Source organism: Temnothorax americanus, unplaced genomic scaffold (genome assembly GCF_048541705.1).
Source record: "Temnothorax americanus isolate GAGA-0224 unplaced genomic scaffold, ASM4854170v1 Scaffold13, whole genome shotgun sequence".
Classification (NCBI taxonomy): domain Eukaryota; kingdom Metazoa; phylum Arthropoda; class Insecta; order Hymenoptera; family Formicidae; genus Temnothorax; species Temnothorax americanus.
In genome coordinates this window covers 1,780,607-1,803,696 of record NW_027509264.1, presented here as the reverse complement: position 1 = coordinate 1,803,696, position 23,090 = coordinate 1,780,607, and the positions used below count along the sequence as shown (strand labels likewise).

The 23,090-nt window shown below is 40.2% G+C and overlaps 1 protein-coding gene and 1 long non-coding RNA gene across 11 annotated transcripts in view; one reads left to right on the top strand and one right to left on the bottom strand.

Moving 5' to 3' along the window:
- Ten-m (teneurin transmembrane protein Ten-m) overlaps positions 1-23,090 on the top strand; it is a 514,620-nt gene that overhangs the window by 244,277 nt on the left and 247,253 nt on the right. For all 8 annotated transcript variants that reach the window (XM_077400008.1, XM_077399999.1, XM_077400002.1 and 5 more), the window contains exon 3: positions 1,531-1,839. In XM_077400008.1, the coding sequence (XP_077256134.1) occupies positions 1,531-1,839 (309 nt within the window). The remainder of the gene's footprint in view (positions 1-1,530; positions 1,840-23,090) is intronic.
- LOC143894024 (uncharacterized) overlaps positions 1-23,090 on the bottom strand; it is a 186,817-nt gene that overhangs the window by 129,363 nt on the left and 34,364 nt on the right. For 2 of the 3 annotated variants that reach the window (XR_013255988.1, XR_013255989.1), the window contains exon 2: positions 18,079-18,125. This is a non-coding gene — a long non-coding RNA (uncharacterized LOC143894024). Of the gene's footprint in view, positions 1-18,078; positions 18,126-18,582; positions 18,685-23,090 lie in introns of those variants that run through there. The other variant, XR_013255987.1, reaches the window with a different exon arrangement.

Below are 23,090 nucleotides of genomic sequence, written 5' to 3'. Positions count from 1 at the left end.
AACACTGTACTGCTTAATTTAAAATAATTAAAAAGATACAACTCTGTGCGCTTCATATCGGACACGCAATCAAATCAAGGGTTAATCGAATTGCAATTTCCATCCGATCTCTCACTCTCTCTCTCTTTCTCTCTTCAATGTCCACGGACTTGTCGATAATCGATTCCGTCGTCGGGACACTGATACACGTCCACCCATAAACCATTTTGTCTCGGCGCGGAAGAAGCGCAGGGTTATCGAGAAACACGATTTCTCATCCCTCGCTTCTCAACGAGATGCTAACGAACCTCTGCCTCTTTTTTCTATGGCGCGACGTAACTCTTGGCGACAGGTCGATCGATCGGCCAGCGGCGTGTCAAAGACGCCGATTCAGGGAAGAAAACCGACTTTGCGATATCGATGTCGCTGATGCAAGACCCCGCACAAGCCGCGCGAGGAGTCAGAGGTCAAAGGCGGGAAGCATCGATCAAAGTTTTCGCGCGATTTATCCCGAAGGCATCGCCATAACGAGGCGGGTCGTCGCGCCATCAGCTTTTTCCATAACGTACCAGTCCGCGACCCCCCTTCTCTCTTTTCCGTCTCATCACCGAAAACCGGTTTTCTTTCTCACTCGTCGTCACGCAGCATCTGGCACCGCGGAGAATCCACATTCCTGAGATATTTCCGAAACGATGACAACTAGGAGCATGCTCCTGGGACCGATTAGCCTCCTCCGTCGATAGTCGGAAGCCCGCGTTTACGCGCTGTTATTGCCCCGAAAAAAAAAAAGAAACATTAAAGTGTCACGCGAACATTGGTCTCGCGGGACCGTTTCGACTAAGGTAAAAGCGATGAAATCATAGAGGCCGATCACGGGGATCCAAAAGAAAGACGTCTCCGTACCGGATATTTCCCCTTGAACGATCCTCCGCGTCTAGCGCCGAAGGATGCGGAAGTCTCGCGTTTCTTCGCTATTTGTGCAAGTGTGCGTGACGCTAGGATTGTTTTCCCAGCTCTTCCTCGTGAGATCCTCGGAGTCTCCTAATGCGTTGCACGTTCTTGCATCCTCGGCCGTCGCGCCGATCTCTTTCCGATGTTGCGACAGCTTGCACTGAGATACCAGCGATATTTTGTTCTTTTTGTGACAAACGCAAACCCCGTCAGATCTCGTGCCACGATAGAGCGAACTCCGAAATTAAACAACGATATATTTTGTGACTACTTTTATGCGTTATACATTTTATGAACTTTATATAAAATAAAATAATAAAAAGAATATAAATAGGACATCTCAATGTAAATTAGGAAATTTTCTAATTTAATCGTAATTTTAGTCTTCTCGTTGATTCTTTGAAAAATTTGGAATCGTTAACTAAATCAATTAATATCTATATGCCTATATTGCCACAATACCATTTCTGATAAATATTTTTAATTTCAACTTTCTAGAAATCATCATAATTTATTATTATTGTCATCCAAAAGCTTTTATTTGAAGCTAAAGCATCGAAAAGAGGTATATATAACGAATTATTTCGACCTTTGTTTCAGGGAAGGGACGGCTTTATCCGGCCTACAGTCTAAGTGGCAGCGAGGGTGAGGATAATACCTCAAGTTTACGTAGTCGCGCCTATCCGCAAAATAATCATCAAACCAACCAATCCCATCACAATCATTACAACACAAGTCAACACAAGCAGCGTGCCTATCAACAGCAACAACAACATCCCCTGTATCATATGCCCGGCAGTGGTGCCGGCCTCAGCGACACACCAACTTCCGGTAACGCATCTGACGAAACACTCACCGATAGTGATCTTATCACTGTTGCCCGTGATTCTGCGCTGCTCGTCCATAACGGTGAGTAAATTCATCTATTTGTATATACATCTATTCGTGGTATTTCATATTGCATAAAGTATATGATAAGAATATTGTTTTATATATTTTTATATTCAACCCAATATAAAAATCTAATATCTACATTCACAGCTAATAAGAGATGAAGAATTATAAGAGCGCTAACAATAACATGTCGCAATTTATTTTGACGTCAAGTAGGTGTCGTGTTTTTTTTCCGCTTCTCGTTTGCTCAACCAATCTTCGATCGCGAAATCGCGAGGAGCGATGTTAAACCGTCGTGAAAGCACGATGATATCAGTTCATCGCGTTAACGGAACAAATCTTTTGAAGATAATCCACAGGAAGAGACAGAACGGTAAAAGGACACGTGCGACAGAGTCGGTCATTCGCAATAACGCGAAATCGTTCCCCTACATTACTCAAACATGATGGATGGCCCTTGCGGCGATGAGGTGTGAGGCCACACACGGGGTTTGTCGTAGACGGGGGGTTATCGGCACGCCGGCTTGTCAGGGATGACGTATCGCTCCGAAGGTATACACCATATCTCGGAGCCCGTCTAGCCCATCCTGCACCACCTTCATCCAACGCGTACCACCTGGAAACCAGCTAGCTATACGGCTAACTCCGTACTCAACATAGCGGACACTTGCGCGTGATAGGTATTTATCACTGCAGTCGTGCGGCGTAAGACGAGTAAATCAATTCATCGCGCAGCCGCTACCGACTATATCGGCCAATCGAAAAAATAAAGAAAAGAGGCAAGTGTCCGTGCGCAATACGATGCATACCACACGTAATAGGAGATCTATCTGCGGATGGCAGAATGATAAAAACGATTTCTCGCGCGATGAGGCTTAAATATATACGCCATAAGCCGGAAGAATACAGAAGCTTCCGCAAATGGATATTAGAAGCATTATAATGGAAACGTATTCAGTATCGCGGCAGTAAGTGAGCGCACGTGACGTAGCATCGAATCTCCGGTGCAACTTTCGTTTCCGGAAAAAAAAAATACGATTGGAGCTTCCCCTTTTATTGGACGTAATGCGAGACTGGCGAGGCTCGGCTCGTAATATACATCCTACCGTAATTCTCGATACTCCATTAAGATTTCAGCTGAATCACAATGACTGCGACGACTCCGCGCCTCAACGAGATGAAAAGGAAAGCGGGAGAAACTTGCGGATTTCAATCTCCAGCATGACGGCCTCTACCTATTCCCTCAACGTGACAACACGCTGGCGCCATCCATCATATGTACGCTTCTATTCTTCCACGAGCAAATAATTCCTGCCATCTCCCTCCTCCTCTATGACAGACCCGGGACACATCCTGGACGCATAATGCTCGAGGTCAATCCAGCTCTCGGGCGCGCATAAACGCGCAATTACGGGCTACGCGGATTAGCATGACAGTGGAAATCATCGCGTCATCCGGGGGAGCGTATTAGACGATTACATTATCATTGCACACTGCGCCATGAAGCGTCCCGGATTAATAGCGACGCCTTCGATCATACCAAGATGACATTCGCCTCCCTTTTGGATTAAGAATTCATTACAAGCCAAAGTGATTATATTATGCCTAACTGATAGTTTAAAAATAAAAATATTTCCTAAAGCTGTTTTAATTTTAATAAGATAGAATTTCAGAAAGTATCTTGAATCGAAAAATAAGTTTTGCGTTGTCCTATGAGATTTTCGCATAGATACTGATATTTTATTCGTTAATTAATTATATTAAATTTGTTAATTACATAGTAACTCTTTCATGTGTATTGCGTAATGCGCGTTATATCTCTATATCTGTATAAAATATGTATTGATACTTTGAACGATCGGATTACATTGCAATGCTCCGTATATAACTCTAAGCCAATTAATAGTGTCTTCGATTATGTTAACGGTCTTCAATTTTTCTACTCAAAATCCTTAGCGCAAAACAGATTAAAAATAATAAAAACAAATTATTATTTGCCGCAAAAAGCAGAATGAACGACGTTACATCATTCTCTGATTAACAGTCGACGCAATCGCCGTTTTCATCGTCGAGTGCCGAATGAATTAGGATTTTCGCCAGTGTACGAGCGGCGGGCGTGACGAATTTCTCAATTCCTCCGCGCGCGGAATCGCGAGCCACGTTAATGAGACGGAAGTAATCCCCCTTCGGGGTATTCATTCGTCCTGGTTGAAAGCCCTCCTGGGTCGGTCATAGTTCCGGCACAGAAATGGATTTCACCGCAAAATTCCGGTCGTGCACTCTAATCCACGTCGTCGTCTCCCCCGATTTTCGATATTCACACGAAGGAAGAATTCCCGTCGTTCCTTCCGGGAATCCTCCTTTACGTGTTATAAATTTCTTAGATAAGTCCTAGTGTTCTCTTTCTCTGCTGTATAATTTTTTTCGACAAGGTACGCCTAAACTATGATAATTGTAAATAAATAAATAAAATTTTTTATCACACGCTATCAAAATTTTTTTTTCTTTGTTACTATTGGACGTTACCGCTCTTCATGTCTTACCATAATTTCGCATTTTACGAATATATTTGACATCGTCGATAACATCGCGCACGATTTATCAAATACCCTTTAGTAACGCGGGCTTTTGTCGCCGTTCGGATAATCATGGCTCGTTATATCGAAGAACGCGATGACTGGGCACTTTGATACACAAAAAAATGTCCTCTGTTGCTCATATAGAATATCGGATTTCATCTGCGTCGTTTCGCATTAACTAGCGTCTATCATCGCGAATATCTCCGTAACGATCGGTTCTGCTTCGGCGGGTCGTTAACACTTCGTTTGATCCTACAACTGACGATGTCTCATCGTTGCTTCACGTGATAAACTCGTGCGATTCACTCCGAGCTACTCGCTGCAACTCGCCGCGATACCGTGTCGCAATATCGCGACGCTGTTTTCTGAATTACAGCCAGTAGCTAGACCCGCCATTAGCGCTGACTGCATTTTCGCTAGGTAGACAGGCGCATAAATAAAAAATCGATACGTCCTTTCGTTCACGCATCCCACCGTTCCTTCTTGTTCCATCGCGCCCTCTCATCGCCTCGTCACCCGTCTCTCGTCATCTCGCCCGCGTTCGAGACTCCTCTCCTTCGCGTTCTGTTTCGCGCCCAATTTGCGGCCCATCATCGCTACGGAAGAAGCAATTTCTAACTTAAATGAAACTCCCTCTTGCTCGCGCTCGCCTACCCCTCGATCGACAGGAGACGCCGGTCTTGAATTTCAGCAAGTAGAGTAGCGCGAACAGAGCGCGGGGGAAGGATGCACTGGAAAGCTCTTTTCTATCGCAACGAACATACAACGGCTATTTTCATACCTAGTATAGCTACCAATCGCTCTAGACCACTTCCTACACGCAACTTTCAATGTTTTTGACAAGATTATGATGGGGTTTACGAACACGCTCTTATGTTAAAAATGTCCATGTGTGATCGAATATTCCAAATATCATCTCCTTTAAACTTGCCATGTTGTATGAAATTAGCACAGCAATAATATAACGTACTTTACGCAAAAATTAAATTCAATTATCGATAATATGATAAATTTAAGAAATCTTGATAGATTCATCATCATGCGAGAAATTGACTCTTAAAATTATTACTTAAACAACCCCGTTCCAAATATCTAATCATTGATTTTCATGGCATCGCGATCTTTGATGTGTATTATTTCCAATAGAGAAACACATACATAGTCAACAGCATTAACACGATGCGTTATGCACGGTGAATTATCCAGCGTTCACTGAAGTACATTGTCCCGAAGTATCACTAAACCGCTCTTACCGGTTAGATATTACATCCCTGCCAAGATCATCGCGCAAACTTGCGGGAAACTGCAGCTGCAGCTACTTCACCTCGCGTCAAATCATTGCAGCGGGTGATCGTGCGGGATGAGCGCCGCATTCTGAACTTTTCTTTTTCCGGCCACAGATACTTACCACAAGGAGCTAGTTAACAGTTTGTTACGTCCCTGTCACTATCACGATGCAAAACCGGAACTCCTACTAACTAGCTTCTTGCAGCACCGCTATCTCGATTATCGTTTGTCGTCCATTCAGCGTATCTATTACATACATCACCATAAGCAATAACCTAGATCGATCGCGGAGCTTGTTTTACGCTATTCGGAGTAACGTCTGCGAATGTTAAGTTCGCGGCGCGAGATTAACGATTAACAATCAGTTCCTATTTGTTCTTTTTCTTGGACGATGACAGCAATAATTAAAACATAATTATCTTTTAGACGTTTTCTTGATTTTTGCATTGCTGCTGTTATCTTGACTGACATATTTATGGAACAGAGTTTACCTGTTGAAAGCAATAACCGCCTGTTCCGTGCTTGCACTCTCAACTTTGAAAATTTTTTCAACTTTTCCCTGATACGGATGCTGATAACTGCATCGGCTCGCTCGGAAGGTAGTAATAAAGCGGAACTGACAAAGAAGGTTGGCGCTATCGCGTGGCTGGAAGTTCGCAAAATTGCCTGGCAGCCTCTCGATATGGCCTGAGTAGAAGCGCGGCGAACTTCGATAATCTTCTCTGCAGCGAGCGGCCCAGGGCCCAAGTTTGGCAATCAATGCGAAGTAACAGTTTAATTAAATACGGGTAACCCTTCACCGACTCTGCGCGAACGCGGACGCGCGCGCGCGCACACGCACACGCTTATACTCGAAGACAGACTAATCTCGGCCGCGTCGTCTCAAGGGCTCCAGCTGGATTCAACAAACGTGAGCGTTCGACGGACTCGCAAATCCGATCGTCGTCGTTATTCGCGTCCCGTTTCTCCTCAGTCCCTTCATCCTTTGCCCCTTAGATCGCGACACGTCAAACTTTGCGGTTGGCAAACAGCAATCGTACGAATACGATTTCAACCGAGATCGAGCCCAAGTCAGTTCGAAAGACCCCACTTCCGTGAATACCAGAAGTTGCGCTGAGTCCGCAGATTGTGTAGATCTGGGTTACCGATAAGGCAGAATAAACACGATCCTAACTTATCAGGTTCAATACGGCACGTAGGGCGTAAAGTCGAGAATAGAGTCTTTTGTTTTATCGATTATATTTCTTGTGGAAGACTTTATATGAGGAGCTCGCGTCGAGTCACAAAAATAGCTTGAAGTTAGAAGTCATCGATTTGTTTCCAGACTTTTTTTCTACACAGAATTACTTTACTCGCCGTTCTAATTTGCGTTTTAGAGATACGTGATATTCATTTGTATGCAGCCCACTATATACATCGTAATATCATAAACAAGCGGGTGCATGTTTCCTTCCTGCGGAGAATTCAAAGCGGATTTATGTGATTACTATTCAACATAATAACACGAAATAAATTTTCTCATGAGCATTTATGAATCGCATTACAAATTAAGCGGGAATTTATGTAAAGAAGAAAGCAGATATTATACTAACGTAACGTGTCTGTGAACTTACGGCGGTCAGGTTTTTAACACGCAAACATTCAAGCTTCTAGACCTTTTAACATGTTGAGCAGATCGCGAGGAGATTCTACATCAGTGACAAAGTACCCTTACGTGAGTCCATTACTGGAAGCACCTTCCAGGCTAGAATGTTATTGATACGTAGACGTAAGTTCGCGCACAGAGACGATCGGGGGCTCCCTTCGAGAGCATTATGTCTGCAGTGAACACTTCTCATCCATTTTCCATTCCTTTCTCCGTTTTTCTTCCCGACTGCCTATGTTTATGTATGTCCAGCTGATTACCGAAAGCGAGCAGGATACGCGGCTGTTTGTCTCCTATACCCGGCAGCGACAGCGGCGAAGTATCGGAGTACATGGGTCACGTTTGAGTACCCGCCTCCCTCGTGTCTCTCAGTGTCTCTTTCTCCTCTTTTCTCCTCCTCACCGTCTCCTTTTATCTTTTCTTTTCTGCTCGCAGCTACGCACGAGCATCCCCGATGCCACGAGCAAGTTGTATACCCGGGGGCGGAAGGGACCTCCTATACGCCTGATTCCGATTGCCTCTTCGCGGCCGTTCGATCGCACCCCGTCCCGTACGTCCTTTCTCTTTTTTCTTCTCTTCTAGAACCCTTGAGTTCCTTCTTCGCTTGTTTACGTATTACCGGACTCATTTCCATCCTTCTATCGTTCTTTACGCTCGGGACCTCGTTTAGTCATATCGAGAGAAAACGAACTTTTCCCATATGTTCCGTGAATAAATCGCCACAAGGCAGGAGATCCACAAACCGTTTCAGTAAAAAAAAAACTGTATGTATATGTGTATGTTGACAAATCTTTATACAGTGTTTTTTGCCGTAATTCAAAACGATTATTGTTTTAGCGAGTTCCTGATATTTTTTATACAGGCAATATATATAGATGTTTATCCATATTGAAAAATATATAAGTACGCGATTTAATATTTATGAAATATAAAACATTAAAAAGCAAGCAAAATAATATAATTATTTTATTAAATGTATATATGATTAAAAGAGTATATGTATAATTGCGACGATGCAACGATCTCTGTTCGGCATCGAAATTGTACTTTTAATATCCATGTTGTCCGTAATCCGTCAACAAGAGTAATGTCATAATTGGTCGCAACGAATTATACCGATCGACGCGTTATTAACTTGAATATTACTCTGTGAGCGATATTCCAATTGAAAAGGATTCGCTCAGCACAAGATCTACATAGCGCTACGGTACATTCTCGATAACTGCCGCGGACTTTAGTCGGACGGGCACTTGTCCTTCGTTGCACATAGCGTACATTTGAACTGAGAATAGAGAACGACCCGAATCCCTTTTAATACCGAACTAAGTGGGAAATGATGTTCCTCCCCTCTCTTCACCAATGGTCCGAGAGAAGCTCCTTCGTGCCGTTATCAAACCCAAGTTCAACCTATGCATTATTCAGAGAAAGAGTGGACGTGAAATTGGTGGTGGGGCGGTAAAAAGAGGGCCTATTAGCATGGAACCAAATTACTTTTCTACGATAACGTCATTCGTATAATTTGCCGCCGCGGCGGCGGATGGTGGAAGCTTTTTTCGAGTACGTCTCTTTCTGCTTCCGCGTTGTAATATCCAGGACCGAGCCCACGCTCCCTGCGAGTTTTCTGATAAGGATTTCTCGTTTGACCGAGATTTCCAATAGACGGAAATAAAGATATGATAAAGACGGCAACCTTAGTCTGCGCGTTGCTTCCGAACTAAGATTTCAACGATATCTCTTACATCATCGTATATAAGAAAGATAAATATCTATGTATACGGTATTACAAAATGTATACGTAACACATTCGCACTAAAAGATAGAATAAAGATACGATAATTTCTTTTAGACAAAATTAAACATCGCACTCGTGCAAATTCATAGACCTTATGAACATATAAAAATAAAAATTTGTTGCTAGAAAGAAAGAAAGCTCCGTTAACGTACGCGATATCATAAGGACTTGAAGATAAGTGAAGACTGAATACAGAGAGGCGAATCATAAAGGAACGAAACGACGAAGCACGCGCCGAGAAAATCAGTGGGCGAACGACACAGCGTCGGAATGTAATTTGTTGTTCGCGGAAGACAATCGAGGAATCGGTCGTGGAAAACGTAAGAGGGCACGAGTCCGAGGACTATAAAGATCTAGACGGATCCGAGTTGAAACGGGTCCGGCGGAAGTATGAGAGCTTTCTCCGCGATGCCGGTGGTCGAGGAAACAATTTCAATCATTCCCGTCGTAGCTTTGATGTTTTATGAGGATACCTACGCAATGGTCCATGGAGTCGCAATTCGTTCGGGAAACCGAACTCTTTTCCCATTGCGATCCCTGCCTACGTCTTTTGCCGTTGCCTTTTTACGGCGTCTTAAGCACGGAGCCGTGTGCGCGTGTGTACAACCCATTCTCTTTCGTCTCCGCATTGTTTGAGGGTCACGGAAATACAGAGAATCCGCGAGCGAAAGGCATGGGCGTCAGTTCGATTTGATTGTGTCTCGGAGCTGAAGCAAATAATGGAGGTTCGATGTCTCTCTGTCGTCAACGACCTAATGCTATCGTCGAGCTCTCGCCTTGCCTTTGGTGACCATGCAAATATTTATTTACTAGTTCTCACTCAGAACAAATAATCCTATTCAATGGCGCCTTGCGGTTGAACACAGAATCACGGAGTTAAATATGAATTGTAATTCTAATGTTTAAATAAAAATTTAGATTTAGATATAGTGGATCATTTTTTAGATACGACTGAATCTAAAACCTACTTTAGACGATCTATAATTCGCAGCAAAATTCAAGAAAATATTCTATTTATGATTTTATGCGCCGTAATAAAAACAATTAAAAACTTGGAATGTACACATATATAAAATATATATTAGAATGCACACATATATATATATATATATATATATATATATATATATATGTAGGTCCAGAGGTATGTTCCGGGACTGTTTACGTTTTTTGAAATGTACAGTCCTGGAATATAACGCATATATATGTAATCAGATTCAAAAAACTGTCCCAAAAAATGCCGTAGGACATCAATTTTTTCCAGGACAGTCCTGGAAACTGCCAAATGTCCCGGAATATACCGATATCAAAAATAAAAGTCCCGGAACATACTTCCAGACCTACATATATACATCAGAATATATAATATAAAAAATAAATGAAAATGTATTAGATATCTATTCTGAAATCTAACGTGCGTTAGAAGTCGTCTGTGTGAAGCGGACTTTAATTCATAATTAAAAATAAAAAATAATCCTGTAAAATGCCGTAGCAATATTATGAAACTTTTTAAAGATATGAGAACAACGTTTAAGAATTGTTCGAATGTCGCAGCTACAAAATTCCGACCACGTTTTCGAGCAGATACTTTGACTTTCTTGCTATCTCTTTGAAAGCTCAGAGCATCCGGAATCAGGATATACTTCGAGAATGAAAGTACTTCTTCGTGCGCACTCGAAAAGTACACCTGATATCGCGCGACGCGATGCGGGGTAAATCCGAAATCTAATCGCTCTGCCGTAAAATTCCGGGCACGTGCACGGTATATGCAGTCGGGTATTAACCAAACCTGAAAAACCGATGTCGAAGAAGCGACGCGAAATGAACAGGATGAATGCAGAAGAAAAAAAGCAGACGGGAGCAAGGGCGCAGGGGAAACGGAGATTCAGAACGGTCGATTCCAGGAGGAAAAGGATATCAATGCGGCCGATTACAATAATGCCCCCTGAGACGCGACAAAAATCGTTTCAAGTAAAACGCCACGATCGCAAAGCGCGTTTATTACGCCGGCTGAAAGTTTCATTTACATACCGCGCGAAAACGTGACGGGGACGGAGGCGCGGAGAAAAAAGATGCGGATGCGATTTGCAAGGCCGGTCGGGGAGGGAAGAGCGATGGTATAATAGAGGAAGTGGAAGAGGGAGAGAGAAAAGCGGTGGCAGAAGAGAGTAAAAGTCGGGAAGGCAAATTTCGTTATTGCCTGCGACAGCCTCGAGGCACGCAGCGTCTATAAAGCGCCGTTAAAATAAGAAATTGAGTGTAATAAAAGTGTACAACAATAAATATATAAATAATGAAGTTCAATAGCCCCGATAACGATATAATTCACGGTTACTATAATTTGCTGTTATATTTTATTGCGCGTCTATAATTTCTCTCTCTTATAACAAATCATATTTAATACAGAAAATATTAAATATGCATAAATGCTAAATATAAAAAATATTTTCTTTAACTTATATTTAAAATTGTGAAATCTCTTGACTTACAAAAACTTCATTTATATCAAATTATAGTATTAAATTCACAAATAAAACAAAATAGACTGAATTGCGTAAATAATTTATGTGTTAATTTATAAAATTAAACACGATTCCGAATTATTCGGAACGACCGCTGATGGTGGTCGCTTGCTTTCTTGCAACCATTCCTATTTAATAGCATCAAAATTTTACATGAAACAAATAACAAGGTATAGACTGAACAATTTGCTGGGTTTGCATGATTAATCATTTCCCATCAATTTGCGAAACTAAAGTTGCGTGCCGTAATTATCTGAATATTATTTCGCCCTTTCGGCGAGGGTGCCCGTTTTCTTGCAGCCACGCGTGTCTACGCCTATACGGAAGCACGTACACAACTCACGTACTCCTATTCCGACGTGGCTCTCGTGAAATTAAACCGAGAGTCCATCGTTTCCCTCTTTCGGTCGGGTCGCTGCTATAAACTTCGCGAGTTTATTGTTTCCCGCGCGCAGAGTAATTTAAAGGACTCACCCAGCGGGCGAAGCCAGGGCCGCAGTCAGACAGGATTGACAAACATCCCTCACTCATAATTAATTCTCATGCAAACACGGTTTTTAGTAAGAATAGAATTTCATGTAGTGCAATGATAAGATAAATATTACATCACACGTGCGGATTCTCATTTATTATCGTCTATCATGAAAATTTATTGTAAAGTAAGTTTGAAATACAGTTTAGCATGAAATAGATTATTACTTGAATACTCTATATTTTAATTAAGTCGATGAAATTTTTTCAATATTAAATATTATAAACTAAGAAAATTTAAAATTAAAGTTTTGTTAAAACAAAGTTCGCTTAAGAAAAAACGAGAGAACTAATTCCAGAGTAAGATTTTATTTTCCGTCTTAAAGAGAGTAATTTGTCAAAACTCCTGGATTGTTATGTTAAATAATGTGTTTAAGTAAAGAAGACGTTTCTGAAGATTAATGCCAAATTGCTAGAACGATCTGTATACAACGTCAGAAAACACACTCAAAACGATTAAATATATACATTAGGCAAAGGGAGGCAGAAGGTCCATTTATCCCGTCTTACGTACTATATAGTACCCCGCTGAGTATACACGCCCGATTACTTTAATTCAGGGCCTGCGACGGCGATAATTCATTGCGAGGTACAGGGCAGCGATTTCGCCTTTAGGCCGGTTATTTGTAACCGACGATCATCTTTCTTCAACTCTTTGCTAACACCCCTTCCCTGTTCCATCTTCACCGTCTATCCATCCGTACGACGCCCACACGCATTCGGGCACCACCCTTCGAGATCGCTATCATATTTCGAGGGCGATTCGGAAACGTGCACGTTACTCGCAAAAAAGAACCGATCGTCTAAACGCTTTAATATAATGATGGAACAATCGAAACAGCGCGATATACAGCATAACACGACGACCGACTTTTCGTAGCCCGAGGAACCGTAATCCAAAAAAAATCAAGGTATATTACGAAGTAACTGCTTAGAAACAACGAACGTCTAACTCCGTGCCTCACCGAGGAACGTCGATCAGCCCTGAGGATCCTCGTGCTAAGCAACTACAATAAATTAAAGCGCATGGGTGGCTCTTCGTGGTATCAGACAATGTTCAACTCTCCCACACGGTAATTTATGTAATCGACCTTTGCACCTCTATTGTTAATCTCGCAGGTGAGTGTGATGTGAGTTGATGATGTAAAAGCAACTTTATTGTAAGTAAAAATGATTTAGCTTGGAGCGTCAGGTATTCAAACTCTCACTTGCGGTCTACTTCCAGTAATGTAATGTTAATAGACTCGGCTACAATTTTCCGGATCTTATACGGTAAAAGCACTGTTTTATAATTATTGCTCGCAATATATTTTTTCTCATATGGCACAAAAATTCTTCAACAAGAATTCCAAAATATGAACATACATTTTCTGTGTAGTATTATTATCTTTTCGTCTGCAACCTTTTTGTCTTACAGATATATTCTGTGTTTTCTGCATGATCCATTACGAGAATCTTGAGTTGCCGCGGTTATGCCGAACCCTCGGCGTTCTATTTGTGGGAAGACGAAGGAATATTAGAAAGTGGTCGGAGAAAGGCAAGGAAGAGCATAGCGCGAGAGGGGATCCATAGATCTCGCGGCAGGCTAATTAAACGTCGGGATACCGCCCTATTAGCGGCAGCACCTTGGGGGGTGCACGCAACTTCGGTCTCGCCCCCATACAGCGAACCGGACTAGCTCCCGGCAATTATAAATCGTCAATTAATAAGCGTAACTCCTATCCACCTACCGTGGCGTCCCGTTGGAAACTTTCAGTCGCACTGCGGGCGGAGGTGTAAATCACCTCGAGGACCTGGGCTGTTTCTACGGTTGTTTCCACATAGTAGCCGAGGCCCCGTGTCGTGATGCTTTCACGACACGGGGTTCGCGACAAAGGGTCTTGACGAAGGCCGAACTTATTCTCCATCAACATAAAGGCAAAAGTTTATTAAGGTGGAAGCTGCCGTGGAATTAAAGCCAGGGGAACTGCCGCGGAGGTATACGAGGCGGGCAAAAGACTCCGGTGAAAATATTAGTGATTATCGTCCCACTCGTATTCTCGGAACTCACGAAAATGGCCGAAAAGTGTAATAAAAAAAAAGTTTAGAGAGAATATATATATGATTTTTACGCTGGCTTGACTTTTCAGCCTAGATAGCACCTTGATAATTATTAGTAAGGCTGGTAAGATGATGTATTCATTTTGCTATTATAGAGAGCATCATCTCGCATGTATCGTTAATTACTAATGATAAATCATCGAATAATACAAATAAATCGAATACTAAAAACAACATGTGCGACACTTGCCATACTTTCCATAGTGCAGCGAGAATTAAATTGGAAAGAGCTGCAGAGGAATGTTATAATCAAGTCAATAAAAAATGACACACTGCATGGAAATGTAAAATTATAAACAAAAACAGAAAAAGCGCGATTAGTGGTATGCGAAATCAAAGCAAAATAGAGCCTGCAGATTTCGTATCTCGTGCAAAGAGAGTTTTCGCTTATTTTTTCCTCTATAACCCCCGCCTTTTCTCCACTCATTGTCTCCTCCTCCTCGTGTCTCTCCCCTCTGCCTTTTCTTGTTTCGCTTGTTGCGGATATAAGCGAGGCGTTGACTATAAAATAATGAAAATTTATGGCTCCCCATCCAAGGCTTCACGGTGAATGGAACGCAAGGGGTACGCAATTTGTAGAGCTTTCAGAGAGCTTTGCCCCTGGCCTGTGATGAAAATGGCGGAGCAACGGTGACAATTACCAGGAACCTTGTCAACCCTTTCGGCCGCTTTCTCTTATCTTCTCTCTTTCTCTTCGTACCGCTCCGCACCACCGTTACAGGTGTACTCGCTTTATCGTCGTAACTGGATAGACACCCCGATCTCCTTGATCCTTTCTTCGTTATTTACAACGCCGAGTCTCGGAAACAAAGCTTTCTACGTGTCGTTTACGCGAAATAGAATTATCTTCGAGCTGCTAGCATTTACAGGACAAAAATACGTGAAAAATCATCGTTAACATAAACCGAACTCCTTTATAAATTATTCACGAAAAAAAAGATTAGCTACTATAGCTAAAATAGTCGTAATATATATAAATAACTAACATTTTTTGCAACGAGAGTAATATTTTTTTGCAGCGAGAACAAAAGGTTTTGCTACTATTGCTAAACTATAGCTCTCGCTGCAAAAAATATAGTTCTTGCTGCAAAAAATATTTTACGACTAAATTTAGCTAAATTTTTTTCCATGTTCGTTATTCTATAATAGTTAACACTATCGTCTGAAGAATATTCTCTAAAGACGTTCGATTTTTAATCTTCTAAATGTATTTTAAATCTGTTTAAAACGCTTTTAATCTAGGCTTGTGTGTTATTTAGATCGATTCCAGATCAATGATATACGATTGACGGAATTAACAAGTGGTATGATTAAAGAAGCGGTAAAGTTATTCAAGAGATATCTTATCCAAGAAATATCTTAAAACGAGGAAGTACGAATCGCTCAATGCTCTCAGTTTGATGAGCGTAAGGGCTGAACGCTCGTCGATCTAATAAATAGGTACTTTCTGTATTCCGCTCGTATCGTTTGTGAATAGTTTATATTCGTTCGTGGAATAAGGAATAAGCGGTTTGTTCGCACGTGAGTGCTTCCGACATGGCATACGTGGATTTGAATACAAAGTGGGTAGAACATTGGGTATCCGCGCACAAGGAGGTAATTGCATTGAATAAAGAAGGATTTGAAAACGTAAAAGTGTCTACACTTATCGCCATTCAAATATGTGCATTCGAGATTCTCAATATTCCCGATCCAAAACAAATTTTCAGCATATAATAACGCGAATACGTTCTAATGCTTTGCTTCCCTATCTTTTCGTTTGATCGCCTTGCAAATGTAATTTTATCATCGATTACTCATATTTAAAATTGCGGCAACATATGAATGTAAGGAAAAATCGATATTTTGTGCAAACGTAGAATAAAAACTTAAATGATTTTTCTACCGCAATTTGAAAGTGATTTTAAGAGATAAATCAATCTTTCCAATGTTTCTCTTCGACTGTTTGAAATATGTTCAAAGAGATAAAATAAAAACTGGTTACTTTGATTGATTTGTCATAAACCAAGTTTCTATATGACTCTGAAACTTTCTCTTTTATACGGTAAACGTTTAACAAATAAGTTACGTATATATAAATGTTAAATATACACGTTCACGTATGCAAACTAACTGAGAAAATATATGAACTCTTTTTTACCGCAATGCCATAGTTACATTAGTTAATAATAGTAGTTAGTAATAGTAGAGCAAAAAACTCGATGTGCGTTGAATAATAAAAGCATTGGATTTAAGAAACGTCAAAACAGATATAACTTTCTCTTTGCACCCCATAATCCTACTTTTTCTCGTTGCTTCCGCGCAAAAGTTGAAAATTCCAAACTTGGCTGTCCGCGCTCAGAGTCGATTTCCTCGGGGACGCGGGACAGGCATGGCGTTTCCCGACGAAAGAAATGTATTTACAGCCGCGCAGGGAGTTACGTAGTCGCAAAGGTAGAGGAATCTCGGCAGCGTCGTTAACGCTTCTCATGGAAATATTACCGTGTCGATTTCGTGAGATATTGTGTTACGATCGGAAACGCCTGTCGCGTTACCCGCGGGAATAACGTCACATGTATTTCGAATGTACGTGTTGGCTACCTAATCGTACGCATCGCTACGCATTATTCCTACAAAGCGCGAAAACCCAATTGGGATTCGTCACGAAGATACTCTCTCTTATTCGCCACTTCGTACTTACTGTATGGTAGCTGTGAAATCGTAAACTTGAAGGAATTTAGAGCACTATCGGGAGTTTCCGATATAGTACTTGTATTCGAGATAAGACCGAGTGTAAAACAGATCTTGTCTTATGATCTCGGAACATAGCAGTTTGTGTAAATTAAACAGTGAAATAATTATATCATGCCGTATACATTTCGCGGTTATATTGAATTTAATACCGAGTAATTCAATATTAAATGTTGATTTGAAAATCAAGACGCGTTTTTTAAAACACAATAATAAATTTACTAAATGTTAAATTTTATAGCTGAAATTGTTATTTTGCTTCATTAACTTCTACTTTCTATATGTACATTCATTAATGTAATGCCATTTTTTTCTCAACATATGATATCATGTGATTTAAAATTAGATTGAAAACGGAGACTTTTTTTAAAAAAAACTGTAATTTAATTAATTCTGAAGCAATAATTTATATATTAATGATTAGAATATTACGAGAGTAGGTAATTGTTTAAATAAACGTGCATCATCATATTGAAAGTACGAAGATCGTTCGATAAACCGCGAAATGTGACGAAGCCATCGCTATAATTCTGATCATGGCCGATGCGATGGACAGCGGTCTCGTGTAGCAACCAATAGCATATAGCCTACAGTACGGACGCAATAATGCACTAATGACGTCACCAGAATAAACAACATTTTAAATATTTGCTCGACCGATATTATCCGTACAGACCTTACGCAAAATATTCAGGCGCAATAGCAGTAAAATATCGAATATCACCCTATTGGCGATACGCCATGACGCATGAAAAACGTAATTTAAATCGTTATATCAAATTTCAGCGCACTTGATTAATGTCAATCATATGTAATATAACCGAGCGTCGATGCCGAGGTTATCGCGCGTGATTCATTAGTACGGTCATTAACACGTTTCTCGATGACGCGATTGCCAGGGGCTCAGATACGAGCAATATTTTAATTCCTATATTTAAACGCATCGATTATTCTCCACGTAGTATTCTGTATTTTCAATATGATGCTTAATTGGACAGATCTTGCATTACATTAACGTTTATTGACCATCGCAGTGCATGCAGTTTTAGAGAAAGACTTTCGACTTACCATACTGCAAAGCGAGCTGCAAAGCTTCGTGCCTTCGTGCTCTGCTTCTGTAACATAAAGAATACCAAATATGAAATACAAGATTTTTTTTCTAAAATACGAAGTTACGAAGCAATAAATTTATATTAACAGATTTTCACATATAACTCAAATTTCATAAAAAAAATGTCTTTTTTAAATCTAATATAATCATATAATTATATGTTATGAGATCTAATATATATCCGAAAAATAAAAAAATTCTTTAAAACATGTATCGATATAAAAACTCAAAAAGACATTTTAACGATACAATAACTGGAACAATCCACTAAAGGATCTGCTTCACCGAGAGAATAAATAACACAATTACGGATGAAGCGTGACAAATCCGTGGACATTAAGAAACGCCGCAGTGAGAAATTGTACAACGGGGTGGAATCTTTCGCAGACGAGGTTTATATAGCGTCGCACGCTGTCCCGCAGACATCGATTTTTCATTTATAAATAAGGAGGTCCAATTACCATATACTCGCGTCGTACAATTAAAGGCGCGCGGTTTCAACAAGAGACGTTTCATGGGTGCTTGCCGTAGAATACCGAGGATAAGTTAGAGCGGCGGAATTTACGTTTATACATCAGCCGAGAGATAAATGAATCCTCGTTAGGTCGAGCACGATGAACCCTCGTTTGCATCATTCCCGAGGCTCTCGATCAAAGTGAAACCTCCTGACTTCCCGATGTCGTGAGCGAGAGAGAGAAAGAGAAAGATCAGCATATATTGAACCGGCGACCTTCAAAGAGCCGTTTGAAGCATCGGAAGGTGTGCCCTTAATGTTTTACCGCCGATTCCACTAGCACGCGATTGCTGACGTTACCATAATGATCTCCTCACCTCATCGGAACTTCGATTGCCGCGATTTATTTTTCGGCGCATTGCGCATAAATGGATGCTGATACGCGTTGCAAGACGATGTTACATTAAACGTAAAACTGCAATCACGCGAATTCTATTTGTCCGTTTTACGTTGATTACGTTAACCCGTATAAAGAGCGATCGTTTATCCGGTTCTCCGAGGTGCATTTGGCAGCGCGAGTCTTTGAATGGTAACGTAATATCGGAGACGAGAAGTGGTCATAACTGGTCATAACTGTGTTACTGACCATCAATGTTTCCGCTCTCTTTCGCAGTTTAGGATCTCGCAATAAGTCGGATGGCCTACATTTGGCCGATAATGCCGAACGTAATACCGTTACTTCGAGTCGTCATTAAAATCGAATGAATCGCAAGTGTGTCCGAACGCGCATCATTCTATCAATTCAACTGCGCTATTTCTTTAAATCAAAATAGCGTCAGATAAAAAGATATTTACAAACGAATTTGTCACACGTGAATGACATCAGCATTCGCTAATCTAAATCTAAAAGGATGATTGACAATGCTGAAAAAGTATATAGTTTCATATAGCAATAATAAGATACGAAGATAAGACAGTGAAGATAATAGCAATATTAAGCCGCTCTCAATGCTTTTATGTTGGCATATTAATATCACTCCCTCCAAAATGACAGAACGATTTTATAAATGGAGATCTGCGTACGACGTAATAAATCATCGAGCCCCATATATAACAAAAATAGCGATGTCATTGATATATTTCGGTGCATGTTTTTCACACGCGGTAATTAACGGAAGAACTTCGGTCGGGGGAAGATTTCCCCGCGATACCGGAACCGGATGTTTCCGTCGTCGGCTGTGTTTTTTTCTGCCCCTTACGAGTATCATGCACGTATCTGACTTTAACCGTGACTCAGCTCGGCACCGACATTCAAGTCGTATCAAAGGGAGAACGGATAATATCGCGTGTTAGGTTCGGTGCTGCACTCCCAAATAGCGAAATTCTCTTTCATTAACATGAATGTACCTGCCAAGATATTGCCGCGAGGGTTACGAAATAAACGTATTTGATTCCGCGATGATAAAGATCAGTATATCTATCATGCTCGACTTTCGGAAATCAACTGCACATTAATTCTCTGATGCACAATTCAATTTTCTCAGCATAATCAAAATTTATACTAATGTATTACCCAATATGAAAGCTAGATCTTTTTTTTAGATTACTGATGTACACGTAAACATGGCACAAAAATACTACTAAAATACGACCTTCTAAAAATTTATATAAAAATTTTATATAAATATATCAGAAATGAAAATATATAAAATTACATTTGCTAGAAATTTTGTTTAAAGTTATTAAATTATCGCAGATAATATTATTATTAATTGTATATGCGATTTGAATGTAATTTGGATAATTTTTCACAAAGGAGTGAACGACAATACGTTGAATAGATCATCCGTTAGAACGGGGAGTATTACCACGGATGTTGACACCTGGCAGTGACAGTCGTCCAGTGACAGTGTCACTAACACGCGACACGCTTCGGTCGGCGCGTGCACTGGGTACATTCAAACTTCGAACACGTGCACGTACACGTGTGTGCGAGCGAATTTTCTGTCATCACCTAACCGAGCCAACTCGGGAGAATTGCCGTTAGAGAAGGTCGCCTCGTAAAAAATGCTGATCGCCGATGGCAAGAATTTGACGATTCCGATCAGTGTCAGTTTGCTAGTCATCGACGCTTCAATGATCGCATTATAGACAGGTTCCCAGCACCGCGAACCATCAATTTCCTGAGCATGCTGTGCACAATAATCGTTATTACACGCTCCGTAGCCGAATGATCTGCAGAAACGGCCATATCGGGCATAATACCGATACGACTTTGTTACATGCTCGCTGAACGTTCCCAGGAAGCTTACATTGCTTCGAAGAAGCGTATAGTAGGCACGAATCATAATTCAAAGAACTTCCAATTAATTGAAAATTTCATAACTTATTACATAAATATGTACTTTTAAAATATTTATGATCAGCATCTAAACTTATCAAAGTTTTACTTTAAATCAGGGTGTCTAGCGGTCATGGAAATCCAGGTTTCGACCGCTAGACACCCTTAAAATGTATTATAATTTATAAAATTTTCTGTAAGGAATATATTTTTTTTTATCACGACATATGTAAAGCAAACTCATAATTGTGCTTTAAAATTGATCAGCATCAATGAAGATAAAGTAAATGTATTACCCTTGTCACTCTTCTTGGGTGATATCCCGCCGTAAGCCGAGCCTTTCCACTTTAAATTCAGGTTTTGACGATCGATTGGCTGGCTTTGCAGTCACGATATAACATTACCGTGCTACCGCGTTAAGAACTGAACGACTTACGCGAGCACGAGCTTTAGGGGTTAATGCGACGTGAAAAGCTTTGTAATGCAATAACGACAACAGCTATGTAGCGTGAGACTGTATTAGGACAAGAAATTACGAGCTTTCGAAGTGTGAGCGCAACTTATTCAGATTAGCCTCTTAAAATTACACCTGAAACGACTGTATTGCTTATATATATACCTACAATAAGACGTACATATAAACTCTTTTGACTACACATTTTTCCAATGTATAATGTATGTATAATGATTTACTCTTTTGATATATTTTATTGTGACGTTAATATAAATCTGGGTCTTGCCGTTGAACGACGGAAATATTTTAGATTAATTGTGTAAGAGCTTCTAAAGAGATATAATGTAAAAATCCAATTAGATTTATGGAAGATTATTTACTTGTATGTATTATATTTGTTTTCTTGTATTTCAACTAACATATTAAACTTTAGTAACTCGGTGTTATTTATTATTATGCTTTACGCTCAAATCCCAGGATCGTGTACGTGCGTACTCTTTTCCTGGAAAATTAAGTTATAAATAAAAGTATTATACTCGCGTGTGCAAATAGGAGAAAGATTTACGGAACATGAATAATCGCATATAGTGGAAGAATAGTTTGCATGCTCACGGTACTTTGTTCGCGGTAATATTCGGCCCCTAGATCACTTTAACTTGTGTACACGTACAATTTAAAGACAACATAAACCGCGCTTTTTACAAACAATCAATTATCCCTACGAGATACATTCTATCTAGATAACCGACAGTTGCAACCTTGCCAAGAAACTCGAACATTCTCGCGACCGCGAGAATCCTTATTCGTAACCGTAGATGCATCCGCTTATGCTTATACAGACAGTTTCATATTACTTTTAAATACCCTTCCAATTACAAATATTAATAATTAAATTAGAAAATTTACAGTTACTACAATAACGCGCGTCATCTGTATATCACAGATGATAGTAAAATATCGCAAAAATATCTAAAAATTATGCCAGTAAGCCAATTTTTATGGATACTTTAGATGTCTCTTAAATTTTTATATTATTTAGATTGAATACTAAAAGAGAATTCAAAAGTTTAGAACTATAATAATACTGTAACCGTAGATAAAACTTCGATTTAATTTGCGGATCTTCAAGAAAGATTTAAATGCCAAAATATTTAATGTTTACAAATGCAAAATCACAATAGATGATGATATCTAATTAAATTTCTTACACAAAAATAATCCTAAATTCAATAAAAGATTTATAATTGAAAGCACATTCGCGGTAATTTGAAACACCGTATAAAGCGGATAGTGTAGTTTTCACCCGAGAGGATTGCCAAGCTTTTCCTCCTGGACAATTCAGCTCGGTGCATAATGCTCCGATTGCAACGTACAATCGTGGTAGCGAACGACGAGCGAGTGTTGCGAAATGGTTAAACGAACTATACGTATAGATATACCTAAAGGCGATAGTACAAAGTAACAAATCACCGACAAAGGATGCACCTCCGGTCTCCATATAGCGGTCTTCTTTATCGTCGAAACCACACACCGCGTAAAAAGCGCTTCTTTATTGCGACAGAACGACGACGAAGGAAAATAAATGCATGTGCAGTATGATAACAAAAGTTGAAATAGACATGCAACTTGGATAACTTCTAATCTCATAAATAATAATTTTTAGATTTGTCCATGATAATGACAACGCGCATTTTGATTAGCAAGCCATGTGTCCTTTTTT